Source organism: Engraulis encrasicolus, chromosome 22 (assembly GCF_034702125.1).
Source record: "Engraulis encrasicolus isolate BLACKSEA-1 chromosome 22, IST_EnEncr_1.0, whole genome shotgun sequence".
NCBI lineage: Eukaryota > Metazoa > Chordata > Actinopteri > Clupeiformes > Engraulidae > Engraulis > Engraulis encrasicolus.
Genome location: NC_085878.1, coordinates 187,210 through 208,386, shown reverse-complemented (window position 1 = coordinate 208,386; position 21,177 = coordinate 187,210). Strand labels below are relative to the sequence as shown.

Genomic DNA, 21,177 nt, shown 5'->3' with positions numbered 1-21,177 from the left:
CCATGAACAAGCATAACCAGTGTTAGCTGTCATGTTCAGGTGGGGGGATGGGTGTGGTGGGCAGCCAGCGTACTGTGAACCTGCAGAGACTGCAGAGTGAGTGACAGCACAGCAGAGCAGAGCACAGTGTTACCAGATTGGGCTGTTTCCGGCCCAATTGTGCTGCTTAGGATGGCCGTGTGTGGGTAAAAATGACATTTAGCTGAAAAACCCGCCCAATTTTTGCCATAATAATCAATAGAATTGGGCGGGATTTTGTGCTTCTAGGCGGGTTTTGAGCATGTTTTGGGGCTGGAAATCATCAGCCTCATCTGGCAACCCTGAGCAGAGCACAGGGGAGGCCACAACTAAAGCCTGCAAATCCCCCTAAGTGTTTCTGAATGAGCGGCTGCTCATTTGGCTAATTGCTCCACACATGCTCAGACACATGGACATGTGTAGTCCGAGAACATCTCCACCACCACATCACCGCAGCCTAGGATGAATGGAGCGAGCGCAGTAAAGCCACCACCTCATGCCGCTATTTGTAGACCGTATACGCTAGACCCGGAGGCAAAATATGTCCAACGAAGGGCAAAGGATCCTCACTCTAACGATTAGAATGCATGGCAGAATTCACCTGACATTCTAATCATTAATGCATACTAACATGCAAACGGGCATGCATATATGCAAAGTACACATGCATTACAGACAACTAATGTGTTTCATTGTGCATGCATCACACAATACATAATGTGATATATACGAACTATATGTGATGTAATATGATACATAATACACCAGTTTTACCTCTTTCACTCATTGATAAATGACTATCAGTATTTTTGGCAAAGGTATTCAGATGTCTACCATCTTGACTTTTCATTGATGTATACTTTTGTGCTTTTCAAGTTCAAAAATCAAAATATATTATTTTCCAAAGTGATTTATCGTACAACAAAATGTAGTGCTTTGTAGGTGCTGAAACATTATAAATAAACATCTCAATCTTGAGCTGGGTAGGGGTTTTAGACTAGAAGTTCCAGAAGTTACAATTGTGGCTTCAGAAAGTAAAAACCTAACATATTTGTATTTTGTAATGAGGTATTTACTTGCTGAACCCAGGGTTGGTACTTGGATGGGGAGCAGCATACTGTGCAGTAGGGAGTTCTGGAAGGGCGGGTGGAGGTGCCGTGTGGCCCAGGCCAGGGCCCCTGCAGAAGTACACCTGCTTTGATATGGTTCCTATACTGTACTGTACTAATGATTTAATTCATGATTTGTAATGACAATAAATGAGAAGCTAAATATAAAATGAAATGTATATAGTATTTTGCCCTAAAAACACATGAACCCCACGTCTGCCCCCCTGCCAATTCTATTCTAGATGAACCACCCCTGGGGGCAGCCATATGTGCTGCTTGAAACACTGCACTTAAAGGGACACTGTGCAGGAAATGGTCAAAAAAGGTACTGGAACTATGCTGCTCATTGAAACTGGGTTGGCTATCACCAAATTTGATATTTAGATGAAAGTTTACTAAGTAATAAAGAAATAATTTCTAGTATGGTCCAAGTAGAGTCATTTTTGCAGCTAAAAATGGCTATTTTTGGAAATTCAAAATGGCGGACCATGGAGAAGATCCCCCTTTTCATGTATGAAAAGTGCAATTTTTCAAATCATAATGAATACTTTGATGGTGGTGGTAAGTATTCATAAAAAGGGTAATAACATTAGTGAATGGGCAGCATGAATTCTGGAAATAAACAACTAAAAATCTCACACGGTGTCCCTTGAAATACAAACGCCAGTATCTCAAAACCCCTGAGAGTCCGGAAGTTCCAGCCCAGTGCAGAATAGTTCACTGCCGGCCGACAGTTCAACAGAAGACCTTTTCCTCTACTTCATGTTCTTCTCCAGCCAGTCTTTGAAGTTGTTGACCCGTGTGTAGGTCATGTAAAGGCCCGGACTACACTTTCCTTGACCGTAGCCAAAGTTCACCAGACCCACCAGCTCCCAGGAGACTTTGCCATCGCCTTCGTCCTGTTTGCTACGGCCCGATGGGGGCGACGAGGACGAGGACCGCCGAGGAGAAGGAGACGACTGGGCCACGACCACCCCACCTCCCGAGTAGGTCTGGCACAGCGGCCAGGGACTCAGGGGATGCTGGCGACCGCACAGCATGTTGTCTGTGACATTATCGGCCACGCCGTCGCGACGGTGCTGCCTCTCACATTGCAGCACGTCACTCAGCTCGATTAGGCCGGTGCGAGCCGAGGCCAGCCCCACCTGCGGTGCACCGTCTTGGGGCAGGGACCAGTCCAAGGCATACCCCTGCTGGGCCGTCACCTCCCCGCCCTGCAGGCGCGGCAGACACACGGGCGCCACGCGCTGGCTGATACGAGCCTTGTCCAGGAGCTTCAGAACCGCCAGGTCCGAGTCGGGCCCAGTGGACTTGTAGTCTGGATCAGAGCCATACAGAGGGTAGAGTTACGCAATTGGAGGACCAGGAATTAAATGGCAGCTCCGCCTTTCAGCGAGATAAGGGTGTTCCTAAAGCGGCCGTCTTTCCATAGACTCAACATAGAACCACCACATTAACAGCCAAAAATAAGGACTAACGAACTATACTGCGGGGTAATCACCACAAATATGTAAACCAACAACTGTCTCGGTGGTGATAATCACAAAAGTTTACCATATGTGATGTTTATCTGAAGTTATTACTATGAACAGCAAGTCTTGTCATATTCTCTGCATTGCATTTGCTATGTGCTACGCCCACTGCTAGGAACTAACATTCGCAACGCTGAGCAGTACTGAGAAGCTAAAACAGCTAATTTTGCTAAAGAGGAAGTCGGCCTAAGCACACGGCGGAGATTGCCCGACTCTACCCTCTGTATGGCTCTGGTCTGGATGAACCAAGATGGCAGCGACCTGAGAATGGAGAACTGATTATTATTACCTTCGGCAAGGAGGTTATGTTTTCGGACTCGTTGGTCTGTCTGTCTGTCTGTCTGTCTGTCTGTCTGTCTGTCTGTCTGTCTGTCTGTCTGTCTGTCTGTCTGTCTGTCTGTCTGTCTGTCTGTCTGTCTGTTTGTTTGCTTGTCAGCAGGATAAATAAAAAAACAATGATAGACCTCCTTGTAAAAAAACTTTGGATGAAACTGTGGAGTTATTGGAAATGACCAAAGGAACAAGTGAATACATTTTGGACCAGGAACCAGAACCAGGATTTTTTAAGAAGATTCTTCATCATTGCCAGCCTAGATATCTAGACGCCCCTAGTGACTGCAAATTGAATTGCAGGACAGGCCAAATTTTGACATTCAAGTTTCTAGAAGAAAGAAGGCAGAAAGACTTAAAAAAAAAAAAAAAGTTTTAAAAAAGGGCGTAACATAGTCAAATGCTGTATCAAACAGCTTCCTTGGCGGAGGTCTGCACTCTCTGAGTGCATTTCTAGTCATTATTATTATTATTGTTGTCGTTGTTGGTAATAACTGGTCATTTAGCTGGCAATATGCTGGTAATTCAGGTGAGACTGCAAGTCAAGACCACAGCCAACCCAACGGACAGAGAACAGAATAGACAATAGAAAAATAATAATAGCAACATGAGCTATAACAAAGAAGAAGAATATACGGCCTAGAAATTTGGATTAAGCAAGACAGCGACAGTGTCCAACCGGAGGGAGGACGGGATAACAGCGAACGAAAAAAAAAAAAAAAAGGAGAAGAACGAGAGGAGAAGAGCTAGATTATCTAGTGGCGTTTCTAGCCCAAAATTACCACAGGGGCCTGAGAGAGGCCCATCTAGGACCTAATTCTTAACCCCCTCTGTGCCTGTGCCTGGGACAACTGACCCTCATACTCCCTTCCTGTGTGTGTTGTGCTTGGAATCTGTCAATGCACGTTGGAAACCTGTTCCGCTCTTCGCGCCAGCGGTTAGACATATATATATTTTTTTAATATCATTGGCTGGCGCAGGGGCCCTCGGGGGGGCCAGGACCAATTCTACAGGGGCCCAGGCCCACCATGGCCCCTGTCTAAAAACGCCCATGGCTAGATAGATAGGAGTGGAGAGAAACAGGGCGTCTTTATGCATTGCACAATGGCAGCCTGGCATAATGCGGAGGGGGCTAAATGGCGCAGCAGGTTGCCTGGCACAGGATCAGAACTAATGGACTGTCATGTGCCTTCAGAATTATTACACACAGTAACCCTGGTTACAGTGGGAAGCAAGGAGACTGCTGCTCGCTGCCATTGTGTTTGTTTGTTTGGTTGGGGTTTTTTTTTCCGAATTGAATTACATTACATTGCATTTCTGGATCATCACAAAACCCCTCTAGTCAGCGAACAATAAATGTTTATACAGTAGTGGGATGAAATATGTGCATACCGGTATATACTAGAGATGCACAGGATCCAAGATCCGGTTCCGGTTCCGGCAGGATAATAGGGTTTTTCACAGGATCCGGATCCGGCAGGATCTTAAGCAGTGGATCCGGTATCCGGCAGTTACCTAAAAATCAGGATCTGGTGCATTTCTAGCCTAGGTTTTTCAGTCAGTCTTTCACAACGCCAATTGCTGCATGGGGTGAAAGCCCTTTTGAAAGCGGCCAGTGCAGGCAGTGTGGCAGTAAGCCAATGAGTCTAAAAAATTGTTTGAGCCAACGTAATAAAAAGGGCTCACGTGGGCGAGTAGGCTATGTGTTTCAACCCTTTCGTAGGATCCGGTATCCGGTTCCGGATCCGGCAGGATCTTAAGCAGTGGATCCGGTATCCGGCAGGATCCTAAAAATTAGGATCTGATGCATCTCCGGTATATACAGTACAGTGAACTGTGAGTGTATTGTGTGTGCGAGTGTAAAAATATGAGGGTGTTTTGTATAGCCTATGTCTCTTTGAGTAATGCAAATGATGACAATAGTGGCTCTACTGTATGGCATCTCTTATATTTCTTTTCTATTTCGCATAAAAATAAAGACTGCAGTATGGCTGTGCTTCATACAAATAAAGACTGCATTATGGCTGTGCTTCCTGCCTGAAGGGAACCTATCCTCCTCCCTCCCACACACACCCACGTGCGCGCACACACACACACGCACACACTCACAGAGGTTATGGATTGTGCATACCGTATACCCACTCTTTGACTGTGTCTTTGAGACACATGCACGCATACTGTATTGTCACACACGTACCCGCAGCAGGTCAGACGTCTGCACGTCTATCTCCCCTCTTAACTGGTCCTTGCCCATCACGACTTTCACATCCGCGGCGCGCACGTGACGGGCAGCACTGGTACCTCGCCCTGCAGTACCAGCCTCGGAGTCGGCATGGACCACGCAGTGCGCCGCCACCACCACACTGTACTGGTTCACCAGCGCCCCGCTGCACGCCAGCTCCCAGCGTCCTCCTCCTCCTCCTCCTCCTCCTCCTCCTCCATCTCCTCCTCCTCCCTTCCCCTCGCCTCTCCTCCTCCCCCCTCCACCTCCACCAGGGCGGCCGGTGTCACCCCTCTCGGTCCCCCCTCCCTCCTCCTCCTCCTCCTCCTCCTGTTCCTCATCCTCCTCCTCTTTCTCCTCCTCACTGGGAGCTCCATGGCGGTGGTGATAGCGGGGGTGCTGGGGAGGGGTGTAACGGTAGATGGCGACTTGCCAAGGCCACCGTGTGTCTGCCAGCGCCTGGGGACGGAGCGGTCTCGCTGCGCCACACACTGAGGAGCACACACACACACACACACACACACACACACACACACACACACACACACACACACACACACACTCACACACACACACACACACATGCACACACACACTCACACACACACACACACACACTTACACACGCACACACACACACACACACGTATGCACGCACGTTCACACACACACACACACACACAATCACACACACACACACACACACACACACACACAATCACACACACATAGGGAACGTAGAGGAGACAGCAGAGTATACACAAAGGGAATGTAGAGGAGAGAGCCGAGTAGCAGAACAAAACAGAACCAGAGATCCTTTAAGTATATAGAGATATGCCAACATAATGGATTTCTATGGGCACCTAACGCGACCAGGTTCCGGTCTGCCTAAAGGGCCGTGTCATAATGCTCATACAATGAATAGAACAGTCCTTAGGTCTGCCTAAGGAGGGCCATAATAGAACCAGGAAACAATGGGCCAATGGAACCTCTCTCTCTCTACTCTCTCTGACAGAAGAGAAGAGAGCAGGGCTGGCCCAGTAAGGGCAGCCAGTTGGTTAAAATGACATTATGCACCCTTCCATCAAAGCATTAGTGAGGTATGAAGACGTTTTAGGGTTTTGAAGTCTTCCAAGCACATCTAAACACTGTCATTATCAATCATTGTTGTTTTTTATTATTATTTGGTTGTCCTCTCTTAGCAACAACACCAAGTGACACTGTGTGCTGCGGGCTCCGAATTAAAATTTATTGGGATGTGCGAGAAGTCGCTATCTGTCTTGACAAAAAGACAAGCCCTTTACGTATCGAGAGAACAATTTGGTAATGGAACAGGCAGCCGTTGCGGGAAAAAAAACAAAAAAGTTATGCGGGCCAGTGATTTCTGCAGCGATCTCCTGGCCAAGGAGAGACCAGTGCAGAGCAGAGAGAGAGAGAGAGCGAGAGAGAGAGAGAGAAAGAGAGAGAGAAAGAGAGAGAGAGAGAGAGAGAGAGAGAGAGAGAGAGAGAGAGAGAGAGAGATAACTGGCTCAGTGCTGCCCTCACCTGGAGAGCAGGAGACGTGCTGCCCGCTCCACTTGCCCGTCTTCAGGCAGGTGCGGCGGGCGCTGCCAAAGTGCTGGTAGAGGGGCGAGGCACACTGGTACTCTATCTGGGTGTAGAGGGGCTGGAAGCCGTCTGGCAGGGGGTCCGTAGGGGCCGTCAGCTCCTGATCTAGGGAGGCTGTGCCGGGGATCCGCAGGTTGGTCAGAGAGTACAGCCCATGGAGCGTGGTGTTCCTCCTGCTATGCAGAGACATGGGGGTCGGGATGCATCATTGAATGACACTAAACTGAACGAAATATATCGGGGGGAAAAAAGTATGAAAATACAGTCAAAGTTGCAATATATTGAAAATGTAGGCTTTTGTAATGATTTTTAAATGAGCAGCAAACTAAAAAAAATGCACCCACTATTGATAGCTTTAAATGTAGACTGAAGACAAAGCTGTTCTCAGATGCTTTCCCCTAGCTTAAATTATATATCATTCTTATTTTTTATTTTTATGTTTATTTTTTTTATTTATTTTACCATATGTTTTATCTTAATGTTTTAAATGTTATTTGACTCTAATGTATGTCCTGCTTTCTTCCCTGTTTCCTCTCTTTTTTCATTTGTTTATTTTTGTGAAGCACATTGAGTTGCACCTGTGTATGAAATGCGCTATACAAATAAACTTGCCTTGCCTTGCCTTACTTGATATGAGTGAGTTCAAATGGAAACAGCATGGTTGTTTGTGAACAATACCTCATAATGTTCTTTGTCTTTAGTCACATCCCCTGACCTAGTACTCACCTCAGCGCTACATGCGGAGGCAGAATCGATTGTTTGACAAGCTTGGACACCTTTGGCTCACGACAAGCTGCAAATGAAGACAATATGCTATCTTGCATTATATTACATCACATTATATTGTATTTAGCAAATGCTTTTATCCCAAGCAACTTAGGAAATGTGGAAAAAATATGATGAAATATAAAAAATATCCTGCCGTTTCTTAAGTTCATAACTCACAACGAGCTTAAATGTATTAAAGCGAGACTACACAGTACGTTTGTTCAATTAATATATTAAAATATGCCAGCAACTTTAGTGGAAAAACATTAACATAAAAAACAGAGGAATGTTGAGTTTAAAATCACCTTTCACACATTGTGGCTGCTTGCCACTCCACGTTCCGTCAGGCAGACAGGTCCGGCGCTTGTTTCCACTGAGCGCGTGCGAGTTCCTGCAGTGGAACTCCACGGTGTGAGGTCCCTCCTGGGGCACCACCTTCTGATAGCCGTGCTGGAGCTTGGGTAACTCAGGGCAGTTACTCTGCTTGGAGTCCGCGGCGGCACGCGCTACACGGAAAGGGCCAAGGTGAAGGAGGGTGGTGACGAGTGAGAACACTCCACACTTCAGAGGTTTTTCTTTTGCACACCTCCAGTGCCATTTCCAGTTTGGTGTGGTGTGGTGTGGTGTGGTGTGTGTGTGTACTAACTCTCACACACAAATGCATGTATAAACGTGTATACACACATACCTGTGCAAACAACACAGGCACATGCGAACAACGTGCACACACACACACACACACACACACACACACACACACACACACACACACACACACACAGTCTTGGATAAACATTTTCTACGTGCTGTTGTTCCATGTGCATGCACCCGCATGCAATAACACCACACCACACACAAGCACTCGTGCATGACGGGGTGCCATTCAACCGTAGGCCTACCGTGCGTGCCGTACCTTGGACACAGGTGGGTGCCTGTAGGCCTACCGTGCGTGCCGTACCTTTGACACAGGTGGGTGCGACCGTAGGCCTACCGTGCGTGCCGTACCTTTGACACAGGTGGGTGCGACTCAACCGTAGGCGTACCGTGCGTGCCGTACCTTTGACACAGGTGGGTGCGACTCAACCGTAGGCCTACCGTGCGTGCCGTACCTTTGACACAGGTGGGTGCGACCGTAGGCCTACCGTGCGTGCCGTACCTTTGACACAGGTGGGTGGCCTACCGTGCGTGCCGTACCTTGGACACAGGTGGGTGCCTGTAGGCCTACCGTGCGTGCCGTACCTTTGACACAGGTGGGTGCGACCGTAGGCCTACCGTGCGTGCCGTACCTTTGACACAGGTGGGTGCGACCCCACTCCACGTCCCGTTGGCCAGGCAGGTCCTCTGCGGCGTGCCCTGCAGCCTGTAAGATTTGTGGCACGAGTACTGCGCCACGCTGAGCACATTTCCAGATGGTCCGCGCAGCAGCAGCGCGATCTCGCCGTCCAAGGGCCTTGGAGGGGCGCCACAGGCTCTCTTCAGAAGCACAGCTGAACGGAACGAATGGAAAGATAGAGTGATTTACAGGAATCTTCTCTGATGAGCATGGGCGGTCCTGCCTAACCCTCTGAAAACGACAACATTTCTATGGAGCCTCATCGCGAAGCCCCGCAGTCATAGAAAACCCCACTCTAGGCCCTGCCGTGGTCAACCGGTGGGGCACTCACTGGTTCGATTCCCAGCCCGGGTCCTTTGCCGGCCCTTCCCCGTCTCTCTCTCCCCACTTCCTTCCTGCCACCACCTTCACTGTCCCATCATAAATAAAGTAAAAAAAGACAAAAAAAATGATAAAAACACAAAAAGAAACATTCAAATCCTCATTCCCATGCCCATGCCCATAGATTGCCAAATGTTGCCTGCGATTACGGTACAATGGAATTTTATAGCTGTTGGAATGATTGGTTATATCGAAAATAGTATTTAATATGTTGTTTATAATGTGTGTGAACATAGGTTGTACGTACGTTAGGTATTTGTTGTTGTTGTTGTTAGCTATTTTGTATTCAAAGTTACTATTTGTGCTGTTGCTTTGTGTCTGTAGTTGTGCTGTGGCATTGTATTCACGAACTGAATAAAGCAATTATTACCCCAGAGCTTACATTGTAATCTTACATTTCGTTCATTATATAAACAAACTACGGTACACATTAAAATGTACATGCATCCTTACTCGTAAAAAAGTTGAATGCACCGCGCCTTTGGTTGTGTTCAGCATTGCGTCGTTGCTTGTACGTATTCAGCGTCATCCTTGTGCTTATTCAGTATGCAGCACTTTTGAGTTTGTGCTTCTATTTTCTTCTGCATTTGTTTTTTTTATGATTTTACTGGTTTGACTGCATGGCATATTTCAAGAGGAGGAGAGAGAGAGAGAGAGAGAGAGGCAGAGGTAGAGAGAGAGAGAGACAGAAAGAGACAGAGAGAGTGAGGACTCACGGGTTTGGCAGCGTGGGCCCGTATGGTCGGCTGGGCAGGCGCAGCGGAAGGCCTGCAGGGGGTCGAGGAAGCAGGTGCCCCCGTGCTGACAGGGGGAGGAGGAGCACGCTGTGCGAGGAGAGATAAAACGCTAGATGATACCCATGAGACACAGTGGGTGGGTGGACAAGTGTGCATGTGTGTACAAGTGTGTGTGTGTGTGTGTGTGTGTGTGTGCGTGAGTGTGTGTGCACAAATGTGTGTGTGTGTGTACAAGTGTGTGTGCACAAATGTGTGTGTGTGTGTGTGTACAAGTGTGTGTGTGTGCACAAATGTGTGTGTGTGTGTGTGTACAAGTGTGTGTGCGTGAGTGTGTGTGTGTACAAGTGTGTGTGTGTGTGTGTGTGCGTGAGTGTGTGTGTGTGCACAAATGTGTGTGTACAAGTGTGTGTAGAGAGAGAGATGCTAGGTGATTACTGTGATGATCTATGGAAAGAGGAGGAAAAGGGTGGGAGGGAAGGTAAACATATTATTGGCTCAGTCAGGCATAAGCAGAGAGAGAGGATGCATCCCAATATGTGTCCTTGCCTCCTCCACTTGTGCTTGTCTCCTCGTCCCGCCTCCTGGCCCCTCCTCAGTGGAGAAAACGATAAAGTTTCCCAGCTGTCAGCCTAGCCACAACAACTTTTGAGGGACTGTTTTTCATTCACCATCCCAATTGCAAATGAGAAAAAGACTCTACAATTGAGCTTTTGCAAGATATTGAATTATAATGCTGTTGTCAGTGATGTCATCATGACGAGAAGCAAGTGGAGGAGGCAAGTGGAGGAGGCAAGGTCGCATATTGGGATGCACCCAGAAACAGCCAGATGTAGAGAGGGAGAGACGGAGAGAAACACGCATACATACAGTATGTACAGAGAGAGAGAGAGAGAGAGCATGAAACATACTGTACACACATGCTGTATTGTATATTTGTGAAGAACAACTGAAATTGGCTTCTCTGAAAAATCTTATAGGTCTTCCACTCCCTACCCAAAGCTTATAGACTGACATCTGTGCCGTTAAAAGCAGTGGTGTAGTCTACGTAGAACTTCTAAATTTCAGGGATTTCAGTATACCCACTTAAAATTGATTGATCCATTGTTTTGAATAGCACAAATATATACAGTATACCCACTTCAAAAAATGCTCAAATATACAGTATACCCACTTCAAAAAAGTAGACTACACCGCTGGTTAAAAGAGAAGGAAAAACACTGAGATTCTCAAGAGAAGCAATAAAGTGTCTCACCAGTGACCTCCTGGAATGTCGCGAAGAAGCCATCAAAGTTGTTATATCCATCAGACACGAATCGGACGTGCAAGGAGTCTCCAGAGCTCCTGATTGGTGGAGGCCTCTCGCTGCCGCAATATCGACCAATCACGGGCGAGTCCGCGCTGTCGCCGTCTCTCACCTCCACAAAGTCGTAGCGGCAGCTGTGATCGAACTCCAGGCTGAGCATTGTAAACCTACAGAGGTGTCAAAAGTAAAAGTAGAGGTAAATGTGGTCAGCTGCAAATTAAAATATATGTGGGTCCCCATTTAAAGTCATTAAGGTGTTGATTAATGTCTCAAGCAAGGATCATTGTAATTAATCACTTAAATAATTATTTTGTGTGTATACATGTGTAGAGGTTTGGGTTGGGGGTGTGCGGCTTGTCCTCGGCAGAGGGAAGGGGGTGCGTTAAGACAAAAAGGTTAAGAACCACTGGTGTAATGGTTAGGGAGTTGGACTGTAGACCTCAGGGTTGTAGGTTCAATCCCCACCCTTGCCAATCCCTTCCTCCCATCCACCATGGCTGACGTGCCCTTGAGCAAGGCACATTCCCACACTGCTCCAAGGACTGTAGCCAATTGTGTGACACTGAACAAAACTAAATCAGGTACTAGGATTGTATGGCTATATGAGAAGACTGTTAGAGTCCACAATGTGGGACTTAGTCATGCAACAAACCTAAATACTTAACACAGTAGTAAACAGAAAAATGTTTTTACAGCACACAGGAAATGTATTTTAGCTCATTTAAACATCTCAAGTATGTAGGATCATGTGAAAGATCTTCATTACTAGGCTGTACATTACTCCATTAATCCATGATTTTAACATTATATGACTGGCTGGCTGGATGACTATATCGTCTTTTTTACCAAGGCCTATATAATCACGCAAGATGACTAGATCACTGCAGCTGTGTATGCTTCTGCCTCCTCCACATTCACTGAACACTGAGGAAAGCTGATGAGTTGCATAATGCATAACCCAGCGATGCGATGCGATGCGATGCGCACCTGAGCTCCATGGCGACTCCTCTGTTTACATGGATGATCCAATCACATCTGGCGTTTATGGGGTAACTCTCCAGAGTGAAGTGACCTTGGGCCCTCCTCATAACACCTCCACACGCTACACACATGCAGAGGAGCAGAAAGAGAAATAGTGATTGAAGCTATTTCTAATCAATGGCTCACATCTACATGAGACATTTAATTCAGAATTAACTCACTTTAATTCTGAATAAAGCTTAATTCCGCTTTGAAAACGTCAAGTAAACACTTCACAATTTTGAATTAAAGGTACACTGTGCAGGAAGCGGTCAAAAAAGGTACTGTGACTATGCTGCTCATTGAAACTGGGCTGCCTATTGCCAAATTTGATCTTTTCATGAAAGTTTACTAAGTAATAAACTAATATTTTCTAGTATGGCCCAAGTACAGTCATTTTTGCAGCAAAAAAATGGCTATTTCTGGAAATTCAAAATGGCGGGCCAAGGAGAAGATCCCCTTTTCATGTATGAAAAATGCAATTTTTCCAGTATTAATGAATACATAGAATTTGCACAGATCTTACACAGTGTCCCTTTAAATGAAAGATCAAAGGACTCGCCGGAACTACTTCATTTTGAATTATTAATGCGGAATTAAAAACGTCATGTAAATGTATGTCTGGTAATCTGCTGGACGTTTTTTTGTAATCAGTTATTTATTTCCAAAATGTTTGTCTGTGGCTGCACTTGAGAAATAGATGGGGGCATGGTAGGCTATGGCGTATGAGAGTCTTCATTCAATTTTTGATGAAAGTGTGATAAAACTGGAAATATGCTGCTGGAAATATGGAAATATGTTTGTCAGCAATTGCATCAAACATTGGCCTAGTCTCATACCTCTTTACTAATTTCTGTCAAACATGTAAACGTCAACATGTGATACAGCACTGATTCGGTTTTCTCAGTAACTCAGTACGTTTCAGTTCTGAAATTTCGGTTTCAGTAGTTCTACAGGATTGTTAACAATGTTAACTTATTTTACTTGGGAAATGAATATCGTACTTCTTGACTCTGGCAATTTCATCGGTGCTTATATCCCAATTTTTCTGTTCTTTGTGCAGTAACTCTAAAGCATTCTGCAATAATTATCCTACATTAGGCCTGCATCGCTTTAGATTATAGTGTAAGATAACATGTAATTGCATTATTCAACTCTGTTCATATGATAGCCCTAAAAAGTAACTTTCCCGGTAAACCCTTGTCTGTATCTTTACATGTCCTTGTTTTTGTCTCTATATTCCCTTTAGTTGGGGGCTTGAATTCTTGTGTGTCCCAATACTTTCAAGAGTGAGGGGAAGTGAGTGCTTAAAATTCCCTCAAACGTCCCCTTGAATTGCTGAATTGGTTCGAAGAGGGGAATACTAACTGAAGTGTTAGTGGTGTGTGTGTGTGTGTGTGTGTGTGTGTGTGTGTGTGTGTGTGTGTGTGTGTGTGTGTGTGTGTGTGTGTGTGTGTGTGTGTGTGTGTGTGTGTGTGTGTTAGTGATGTGTGTGTGTGTGTGTGTGTGTGTGTGTGTGTGTGTGTGTGTGTGTGTGTGTGTGTGTGTGTGTGTGTGTGTGTGTGTGTGTGTGTGTGTGTGCGTGCGTGCGCGCGCATGCGTGTGTGTGTGTATAGAAACAAGGACACAGTGAGCCTGGAAACCTACTCATGCAGTCTCCACCTGACCACCCTTGGCGACACTCGGAGCAGTACTGCTCTCTGATGTAGAAGTCATCCTGGGCTCTCCATGTGCCGTTGTTGCACGCCTTACAGTTCTCAAAAATACTGCAGCCTAATGACGCACAGACAGATATGGAACGAAACACAGACAGACAGACAGACACACACACACACACACACACACACACACACACACACACACACAGACACACAGACACACAGTGAGACAAACACAGACAGACAGATATACAGACAAACACACATACAGACACAAAGGGAAACAAACACAGATAGACAGACAAACACACACACACATACACAAAGGGAAACACACACAGACAGACAGATAGACAGACAAACACACACAGACAGACAGGGAAACAAACACAGCAGGAGGCCATTAGTTGTGTCCATAACTATCTACAACTATTCACAAAATCCACAAGTGTCTATTCTGTTGGGCAGAAAGGTCACTTTTCCTGATTCGGTGTCTGGCATGGTAGGCCCAACTAACTAGAAGCCTGAAGAATCAATAGCAACAACAAATTGATCACTGGAAAGCTTTTTCCCCTTTCATCAGTAAGTTTTCCGTTCCATCTCAGTGTTTATTTCCGTTTTCATCACTCAGCTTTCCTTTCTCTGGAGTGATCTGTGTGTGGCGTTAGGCTACTTGAAATGTGTATCAGTTGACAGCAGCAGCTGCAACAATCACACAGCTTTTAAAGCACACAACAAGCAGATGTGATCGCTATCAGTTGTGTACAAGTCTTGAAGCAAGTGTTTTTCAGTGCTGTCTACAACACCACGTATACACTGATAAAAGGCTTCAGCGGAGCTGTAATGGCACTGGGGATAGGCTGCTACATGTCTAGATGGTAGGCCTATAGCGTCACTTCAAAAGAAATGGGAAGTGTGGAAATTATCATCGTCATCAAAGCTATGTGTAAGTGTCAGCCTGCCGGCTGGCCAACCCACCTTGGTGTATGAGACAGTGGTAAGAAAGAAATCTTAGGTCCCATGAAATATTTCAAATTCAAGAAGCCATAGTTCAAAGAAAATCCCGCACACTGACCATTTCGCTGTTCTTTCTTTAATAAACGACGTTTCGGTACTAGACCTTCATCAGGCAATCCTGATGAAGCCAACACTTATTAATCAAGAATTCAAGAAGCCAACACTTATTAATCACCCTAACTTTCCAACTCATTGGCCAATGTAAACACAGCCAACTCTATTAACTACCTGGACGCATGCAGTTTCTTCAATCTTACGTTGTACTTGAAGTTTTACAGCATATTCTTCAACTTTACAGTCACACAGATTAGTCATTCCGAGGAGATAAACAAAAAGCGAAGATATCAGTATGCCTTGTGCCCACCTGCATGTTTGATGTAGGGGACGCATTTGAACTTGAAGTTATACATGTTATACAATTCCAAGGTGATAGCGAAAAGTGTGTCTTGTGCCCACTGTAGTGTATGATGGGTCGCATTTAAACTTGAAGTTATACTAGCCTATGGTATAACCATGTACTGTAGGCTAAACAATTCTAAGGTGGTAACCGAAAAGTTCTGATGAAAGCCTAGTTGCCGAAACGGTCAGCACCAAAAGAAGAACAGAAAAAGTGGTGAACAATGAAGAAGCAGTGCCGCACTCTTCCTTGGGAAAACTGGATGATCAAAAACTGGAAATAGATGTCTGTATGCCTTGTGCCTACCTTGGTGTATGATGCAGGGGTCACACTCGCCCAGTTCGTTGGGGCAGCAGGGCACTGCGTAGCCCACCTTGGTGCCCTGAGCTGGGCACCTGCAGCCGATCTGCTGGTACTCGCAGCACGACCGACACATCGCATTCCACTCGGCACTCGGACACCTGTCCTCCTGGAGCCTGGAAACTGGCATGAAGAGAATACATCTGTAAATGTATAGTCTCATTCATCATCCATTTACACAGTATAATACAGCACTTAAGAGAGTCAATTTGACATCTTCTATATGTGTAGTGTATTTGGTCAGAGACGGTCTAGACATGGCATATATAGAGACACATTGGTGAAGCTTCTCATTCATTCATCCAGGGTGTATTTGTGGGGGGAGCGGATGGAGGGCATTTTCCCCCCCTGCTGGTGGTGTTGATAGATAGCTCACCTTTGCTAAATGGCGTTAGTCTCTGGTGAGGAAAAGGACTTAAGTTGTTGTCAATGCAGCTCCACTCAAAGCTTAAAATTTTTTTTTTTTCAAATTCACATTCTGCATTCACCATGTTCTGATAAGTCATAGGAGATCAGCTGTGTGAAAATGGACTTCTCTTGGGAGCCCCAATCAGGGCCGCTGGCAGCTTTTGCTGGGCCCAGGATAAAGTCATCTGAAAGAGCCCCCTACCCCTCCAATACATACAATATAATGGGGACCCAATTCTGGGCCCCCTATCTCCCTGGGCCCGGGACAACATACCCCTTTGCCCCCACCTGTCAGCGGGCCTAGCCCCAGGTAACAGAGTGTGGTTCCCTCAAGGTCCAAATAGACGTCCAGTTACAGTACATAAACTCTGTTGACTCTGACTGACATGGCAGAGAAAGGATAATGATGCCAAATCACACACAGTCAGTGGAGTACGTACTGTAGTTTCGTAGTAAGCATTCACCGTCTTTTGATAATGAAACGTGCGCTCTAAAAATGTGCCTGAGAAATCATTTACTATTTGCTGGAGCCTTTACATAGGCCTACATCAAAGGGAATTATCTGATATTCCAAAAAAATAAAAATCTCGTACAGTGATGGCATACACTAGCTGCACGAGTGCAAACTTGCCTCATTTTCTGCATGCAAATCAGGTGGATCGGAGGAATGGCTCACCACTAGTGATGGGCCAATGAAGCTTTGTTGAAGCTCTGAACCATTTAGGCACATTGCTTCAAAAATTGGGTTAGTACTTGAAGCTTCAGTAACAGGGCCCTCTCCTGGTGAAAAGACATGTTTGCAATTAAAGGGGTATGCCACTATTTTGGGGCTTAATACAGTTGGCCAGGGTTTATATAGGTGGTAAAGTGTCTTATTTTTCATGTAAGCCGTTGTCTTGTTTTAAGACAAGTTAAAAGAGGGAACATGTCGCTAAGCTAGTGAAAGTCAATGGATCCGTGTAGCATGTAGCAATGCTACATGGATGCATTGACTTTCACTAGCTTAGCGACATACTCCCTCTTTTAACTTGTCTTAAAGCAAGACAACACTTCACATGAAAAATAAGACACTTTACCACCTTTATAAACCCCAGCCATCGATTTTAACTGTATTAAGCCCCAAAATAGTGGCATACCCCTTTAAAACGGGCTCAATTCCATAAGATGAGATGTTGTGCCCTCATGAGCTGCGACATTACCCCCAATATTGGACTGAGCTCATACTTCTGCACACTATCTTCCAGACATTTGACATTTTGGGCTACTGATGAGGCAGTTGAGGTCGACGACATTACAAAGGCTACGATGCCACATTTATTTATTTATTATTAGGCTATTTTTTGGGCGATCAGAATATCAGAAGCGTTGCTGAACATTAATGTCTTCTCCTTGTTGTGTTCATAACTTATGATGATGTTGTCTACTTGTCTATCAAGTGGGACTTATAGGCCTAATGACAGTCAATAAAATATCTATTCTCTCCACTGCAACCTGGCAGACGGCTCTGCTACAGGCCAAACACGTTTTGTGTGCGCCTGCTGGTTTGTGTGGCATTGCGAAACACTGCAGCTGCTTTCAGAAAACTGAACCAGTTTACTGTTTCATACGTAATATATCACATGTTTTTTCTGTACTGAAGCAAACTTCGGAACAGTGGTTTAATGGTTTTCGCAGTTGATGGTTTGAAACATGTTCCGGCGCGCTTGTGCCAGACTGCCATCACTACTCACCACTGCTGCACTATTCACCAAGGCTGGACTGGCCATCTGGCATAGCGGGCATTTCCCAGTGGGCCCCACACCTTCATGGGCCCCTATTTTCAGAAATGTAAAAAATACTGTGTATATATTTTTTTTTTACATTTCGGAAAATCGGGGCCCACGAGGGTGTTTGGGCCCACCGATGAGTCAGTTCTGTGCCGCTAATTATGAGGGGCCCCTTTAAGCCAAAAGTGCCAGGGCTGTATTTCTCCCCCTGTCTATCCCTGCTATTCACTGTTGCCATTTCATTTGCAATCAGTTCAGCAGTGCCCATAGGCTAGATTGGATTTAACCACTACGAAACCACTTCAGTTGTCACAGACATTTAAGCATGCATGCAATCTGCCAAAGCCACCAAAGCAAACACTCTTGCCAACCATAGATTGATGAACTGAATCCAAAGTACATGCCTTAAGGTAGTAGAGTTGTTTGCACACAATTTATTTTACATTGGGGTATACAGACATAACAACACGTTTCCCAATGTAAAATAACGAGTTTTTGAATAACTACGACCTTGACACAAAGGTGAGTGCTTTGGATTCAGTGAATTGGTCTATCAATCCTTAAAAGGAACCAGGTACACCCCTTATACCTGCAAGAAAGACTTTAGAGTGCAGAGACATTATGAGGCTATATTTTCAGCAAGGTATATGTGTTGATTCGTTTGTTTATTAGCTAAATAACTCGCCAACACATACAAGTATTGGCAGTCTGTTTGTCTGTGCAGTGGTGCTTTTTTGGTGCTTATCTGAGCTGCTTTTGTGGTGCTGATCAGGGGTGCATTTCTCAAAACGATAGTTGCTTACTTTGTTAGCTACTGTTGTTTGCAATTACATTACATTACATTACATTGCATTTGGCAGACGCTTTATAACCAAAGCGACTTTCAAAAGAGGACATAATCAAGCCAACATCACAAGCAAATACAAAGTGCACAGGAGATATACAGAACAACAAGTGCAGTTGCAAAGAGGGGTTAGTTTTTTTTTTTTTTTTGCAATTCAGTTTCCCATTGGCAACTACCCAATTTGCTAACAGGCTAACAACTATGCTTTCAAGAAATGCACCCCTGAGCTGCTTTGGTGGTGTTCTGCTCTCTCCAAGTCTTCTTGATCCTGTCTGTTTTCCTCCAACTGTTTGCTGACTAAACAGGCCAGAGACATCCGTAGGCTATGTTTTGAAGAACAGCTACTCATGCAGTAAAAGAAAACAGTCATGTCCTCCGACATCTGCAGTGTACTAAACCACTAAACCTTTGACTCATCTTGGTGTGGAAAGTAATGATTAAGCGGTGCTTTGCCAACAACATAAAGGAAAGTATTTATAACGGACTTCCTTCCATTCCCTAAAGCGCTTTCTCCATTAAAACAAAAAAACAGAAAACAAAAAACCAAATGCTAACTCAAGAGCACATGCGACGAGCATAATCTGCTCTCGATAATTGTTAAATAACTGACTTCAATACAAACAATGGGTAACACTTTATTTTAGTGTTACATATATTAGCACTAATACATGCCTATGACACTGTATAAGTACTTGTAAGGCATGTACTGTGCAAAATCAAACATTTGTTAGGCATGTATTCGCAGATGTCTTGTTCATGCTAATTAGGGATTTATTACCTACATAACCTTAGTACGGACCTAACAAATGTTTGATTTTGCTTAGTACATGCCTTACAAGTTACTTATACAGCCATTAACATTCTATGTATTAGTGCTAATACTGTAGATGTGACACTAAAAGTGTCACCAAACAAGGTATCTAGCCATTACTTCTGGATCTTAACATTTATGCTGTACTATAACTACAGATCAAACAGTTGCAAGGTGACATTCAAAAAAATTGAAAGTTTTTTTCTTACCATATGGCCATGCACTTGTGCAGACCCAGAGCAGCAGAGCATGGAGGAAAATGGGAGGCAAAAAAGCTCTTTGGCGTCGGCTGAGAGTTGTCCATGGCCGTATTGTTGGTCTGACCAAGGAGTCCATAGTGTGGTTGTTGGAAATTTGGAAGTCAAGGCGTCTGTGAAAAAAAGTCTGCCTTACTTTTACTCTACTTTTCCTGCTTCTCTACTCCCTCTCTCTCTCTCTTTCTGTCATCCTCTCTGTCTCTCTCTCTCTCTCTCTGTTTCTCTCACTCTATCACCCTCTCGCTCTCTATCGCGCTCTCTCTCTCCTTCCTGTCATCTACCCTTACTCAAACACGCTCAGTGACACTTGTTCCTTCTTGCTCCGTTTCCTTTGTGTGCTGGGGAGCAGACAGACTGTTTTACGGCCGCTAGACTTCTGGAAGCCACACGCACTCTCACTCCAGGAGCGTTGCTATGACGCAACAGGCATAGACAGACAGACACACACACACACACAGACACACACACACACACACACACACACACACACACACACACACACAGACACACACACACACACACACACACACACACACACACACACACACACACACAGAGAGACAGACAGACAGACAGACACACACACACACACACACACACACACACACACACACACACACACACACACACACACACACACACACACACACACACACACACACCTCCCTAGAACACAACCAATCACCTCACCTTCAACAACCCCATCTGTGGGAATGACCTCACTGTGTATTATGCACGTTAGCCAATGCCTTTGTTTATGAACACGTTTCTCAACCTTTTTTTGTCTTGTGTACCCCCTAAGCCTTGTTTTTCTACCATGAGTACCCCTTCAGTCACACCCTCCGTATATCTCTTACTCTATCCCCATGTGCAGGGCCGGATTAAGACGACCCGGGGCCCCTGGGCTACAGGTTGCTGTGGGGCCCCCTTGGAAGGCAAATTTCAGAACACATTTACATAGACAGTGTCATAATTACAAGCTAGTAAGGGTAACATGTCTACCAAGTGTACTCAACATAACGGATTAAGTTTTCAATATTGCGTCTTGTCACAATTTTCCACTTTTGGCCAGACAGGGGCCCCCTGGCAGTTGGGGGCCCCTAGGCTGCAGCCATATCTAGCCTGTGGGGGCCCCTAGGCTGCAGCCATATCTAGCCTGTGGGCCCCCCCTGGTGGGTGGGGGCCCTATGCTGCAGCCATATCTAGCCTGTGATGGGGGGCCCTGGCAGGTGGGGGCCCTAGGCTGCAGCCATATCTAGCCTGTGGGGGCCCCCTGGCAGGTGGGGCCCCTAGGCTGCA

At 45.5% G+C, this 21,177-nt stretch overlaps 1 protein-coding gene across 1 annotated transcript; it reads right to left on the bottom strand.

Moving 5' to 3' along the window:
• Positions 1 to 926: 926 nt before the first annotated feature.
• pamr1a (peptidase domain containing associated with muscle regeneration 1a) lies at positions 927 to 20,190 on the bottom strand. Its single transcript, XM_063189153.1, has 14 exons — positions 19,831 to 20,190; positions 15,739 to 15,915; positions 14,008 to 14,133; positions 12,328 to 12,442; positions 11,290 to 11,507; positions 10,017 to 10,124; positions 8,873 to 9,073; positions 7,892 to 8,092; positions 7,545 to 7,611; positions 6,756 to 6,994; positions 5,562 to 5,701; positions 5,187 to 5,420; positions 2,902 to 2,920; positions 927 to 2,451 (listed from the first exon to the last, which is right to left on the bottom strand). Exons 1-14 carry the CDS (start codon positions 19,955 to 19,957, stop codon positions 1,883 to 1,885), a joined length of 2,541 nt encoding a protein of 846 aa, XP_063045223.1. The 5' UTR covers positions 19,958 to 20,190; the 3' UTR covers positions 927 to 1,882.
• Positions 20,191 to 21,177: the final 987 nt, after the last annotated feature.